Source organism: Dendropsophus ebraccatus, chromosome 2 (genome assembly GCF_027789765.1).
Source record: "Dendropsophus ebraccatus isolate aDenEbr1 chromosome 2, aDenEbr1.pat, whole genome shotgun sequence".
NCBI classification, from domain to species: domain Eukaryota; kingdom Metazoa; phylum Chordata; class Amphibia; order Anura; family Hylidae; genus Dendropsophus; species Dendropsophus ebraccatus.
The window spans coordinates 215,668,211-215,672,071 of NC_091455.1; the positions used below are offsets into that span (position 1 = coordinate 215,668,211).

The 3,861-nt window shown below is 59.1% G+C and overlaps 1 protein-coding gene across 1 annotated transcript; it reads right to left on the bottom strand.

Moving 5' to 3' along the window:
- Positions 1-1,075: 1,075 nt before the first annotated feature.
- RPP38 (ribonuclease P/MRP subunit p38) lies at positions 1,076-3,661 on the bottom strand. Its single transcript, XM_069960652.1, has 2 exons — positions 3,590-3,661; positions 1,076-1,967 (listed from the first exon to the last, which is right to left on the bottom strand). Exon 2 carries the CDS (start codon positions 1,943-1,945, stop codon positions 1,112-1,114), a length of 834 nt encoding a protein of 277 aa, XP_069816753.1. The 5' UTR covers positions 1,946-1,967; positions 3,590-3,661; the 3' UTR covers positions 1,076-1,111.
- Positions 3,662-3,861: the final 200 nt, after the last annotated feature.

The window sequence follows — 3,861 nt, forward strand, 5'->3', positions numbered from 1 at the left end:
CGCCCCGGCCCCTTACTGTCCCAGTCTCTTATCCCCCCGGCCCCTTACTGTCCCAGTCTCTTATCGCCCCGGCCCCTTACTGTCCCAGTCTCTTATCGCCCCGGCCCCTTACTGTCCCAGTCTCTTATCCCCCCGGCCCCTTACTGTCCCAGTCTCTTATCCCCTGGCCCCTTACTGTCCCAGTCTCTTATCCCCCCGGCCCCTTACTGTCCCAGTCTCTTATCCCCCGGCCCCTTACTGTCCCAGTCTCTTATCCCCCCGGCCCCTTACTGTCCCAGTCTCTTATCGCCCCGACCCCTTACTGTCCCGGTCTCTTATCCCCCGGCCCCTTACTGTCCCAGTCTCTTATCCCCCCGGCCCCTTACTGTCCCAGTCTCTTATCCCCCCGGCCCCTTACTGTCCCAGTCTCTTATCCCCCCGGCCCCTTACTGTCCCAGTCTCTTATCGCCCCGGCCCCTTACTGTCCCAGTCTCTTATCCCCCCGGCCCCTTACTGTCCCAGTCTCTTATCGCCACGGCCCCTTACTGTCCCAGTCTCTTATCCCCCCGGCCCCTTACTGTCCCAGTCTCTTATCGCCCTGGCCCCTTACTGTCCCAGTCTCTTATCGCCCCGGCCCCTTACTGTCCCAGTCTCTTATCGCCCCGGCCCCTTACTGTCCCAGTCTCTTATCGCCCCGGCCCCTTACTGTCCCAGTCTCTTATCGCCCCGGCCCCTTACTGTCCCAGTCTCTTATCCCCCCGGCCCCTTACTGTCCCAGTCTCTTATCCCCCCGGCCCCTTACTGTCCCAGTCTCTTATCCCCCCGGCCCCTTACTGTCCCAGTCTCTTATCGCCCCGACCCCTTACTGTCCCAGTCTCTTATCCCCCCGGCCCCTTACTGTCCCAGTCTCTTCTCCCCCGGCCCCTTACTGTCCCAGTCTCTTCTCCCCCGGCCCCTTACTGTCCCGGTCTCTTATCGCCCCGGCCCCTTACTGTCCCAGTCTCTTATCGCCCCGGCCCCTTACTGTCCCAGTCTCTTATCGCCCCGGCCCCTTACTGTCCCAGTCTCTTATCGCCCCGGCCCCTTACTGTCCCAGTCTCTTATCCCCCCGGCCCCTTACTGTCCCGGCCCCTTATTTCTGGGCAGAGGTCCCTTTTTTTTGACCCTGCGTTTTCTTTACTTTCACTTTCCGTTTCTTGTTCGGGTTGGGGACGATCCTCTTGATTCGGAGTTCCTGCAGCTTCAGGTCCCCCGGTTGGCTGTCAGGGGAGAGTTGTCGTTTTCTGGAGGGGGTTGTAGCGGCTCCATCTTCCTCTTCCTCCTCTTCCCTGCACATGCCCTGTAGCCATGGGACGTGTAGTGGCGGCACTCGTGGCACAATGGCCTCCACCTGTTCCTGAAACACGTCGGAGTCCTTCCTGAAGCCGAGCGCCAGCAGGGAGTTGAGGCCCAGAGCGGGGGCCAGGCTCTCGCTCAGCCGCGGCAGCTGGCAGGCAGGGACCCCCCGGCTGTAGCTCAGCTCTATGATGTGCCTGGTGATCAGCTCAGGCTTCGCCGACTTGCAGACTATGACCAGGGACAGGGTGTTCTTCTCCAGGGCGCGGGTCACCTCATTGATCCCTATGGCCAGCAGCTTCCGGAGATCGGTATGGGACCATCGTGACTTGGGCGCCTCCTCCTCCTCCTCCTTTGGGGTCTCTGCCTCGGGGCTTTTCTCCTCTGTCGCTGTATTATTATCGTTTCCATCGGTCACTTTTGCGTTTTTACTCTTTTTGCCCTTTCTTCGCTTTGTTCGGATCTTTTTTAGTCCAAGTTCCTCGCACTTCTCCACCAGCGTCTGCAGAATAAAGTGCATGTCCTCCCCGACCACCGGCCTCCACACCTTCTCGTAGGGGCTGCTCAGAGACGTCTTGGACGCCACCGGTTTGGACTTCCGGATGGATCCTTTGGCGACCTTGGCGGCCATGTTGGTGAAGCAGCAAAGTCTCCTGGGAAAGAAGAACACAAAGATGTCAACAAAACGTGTCTGATTGGTCAAGATGTGAATGTATATAGGAAATAGCAGATTGTCAGCAATCACACACAGCGCCTCCTCCATCCACAGGCCGTGTCTGGTAGTGCACATCCCCACTTATCCTGCAATACCCAACCACTGACAGGTGGGGCGCTGACAATACCCAACCACTGACAGGTGGGGCGCTGACAATACCCAACCACTGACAGGTGGGGCGCTGACAATACCCAACCACTGACAGGTGGGGCGCTGACAATACCCAACCACTGACAGGTGGGGCGCTGACAATACCCAACCACTGACAGGTGGGGCGCTGACAATACCCAACCACTGACAGGTGGGGCGCTGACAATACCCAACCACTGACAGGTGGGGCGCTGACAATACCCAACCACTGACAGGTGGGGCGCTGACAATACCCAACCACTGACAGGTGGGGCGCTGACAATACCCAACCACTGACAGGTGGGGCGCTGACAATACCCAACCACTGACAGGTGGGGCGCTGACAATACCCAACCACTGACAGGTGGGGCGCTGACAACACCCAACCACTGACAGGTGGGGCGCTGACAATACCCAACCACTGACAGGTGGGGCGCTGACAATACCCAACCACTGACAGGTGGGGCGCTGACAATACCCAACCACTGACAGGTGGGGCGCTGACAATACCCAACCACTGACAGGTGGGGCGCTGACAATACCCAACCACTGACAGGTGGGGCGCTGACAATACCCAACCACTGACAGGTGGGGCGCTGACAATACCCAACCACTGACAGGTGGGGCGCTGACAATACCAACCACTGACAGGAGGGGCGCAGACACTACCAACCACTGACAGGAGGGGCGCTGACAATACCAACCACTGGCAGGTGGGGCGCTGACAACACCCAACCACTGACAGGAGGGGCGCTGACACTACCGACCACTGACAGGAGGGGCGCAGACACTACCGACCACTGACAGGAGGGGCGCTGACACTACCGACCACTGACAGGAGGGGCGCTGACACTACCGACCACTGACAGGAGGGGCGCTGACACTACCGACCACTGACAGGAGAGGCGCTGACACTACCGACCACTGACAGGAGAGGCGCTGACAATACCGACCACTGACAGGAGGGGCGCTGACAGGAGGGGCGCTGACAATACCGACCACTGACAGGAGGGGCGCTGACAATACCAACCACTGACAGGAGGGGCGCTGACAATACCGACCACTGACAGGAGGGGCGCTGACAATACCAACCACTGACAGGAGGGGCGCTGACACTACCGACCACTGACAGGAGGGGCGCTGACACTACCGACCACTGACAGGAGGGGCGCTGACACTACCGACCACTGACAGAAGGGGCGCTGACAATACCAACCACTGACAGGAGGGGCGCTGACAATACCGACCACTGACAGGAGGGGCGCTGATAGCTGCTCCCCCTTCTCTAGCACACAAACCCCGTGACTGCACCTACACCCCAGTGTCAGCAAGGTGAGGCAGAGTGCAGAGAGAGAGAGGGCGAGCTGAGTGTATGCAGATCCGCACTGATTATACGGACTCATCACTGCTATACTGACGGCACAAACTCACCGAGTCTCACGTGGAGCGCCCAGCCATCACCGACGGGAAACCAGCCAATCAGTGAGCGCCGTCTGAGCCCTGTACCGAGGCTTGAATGTATTTTGGAACGCACAGTCGGAAGTCGTATCTGATTGGTTAGTTAGGGTCCGGACACGCCTCTTCTGTTCGTGTGGATCCTGGGAGATGTAGTTTGTACTGATTCGTAGGATCTTGTAGTATATAGTACATGGGGTCAACCTCAGACCACGTGACCGAGAACTAAGCCCCCTGTATCCCTCTAT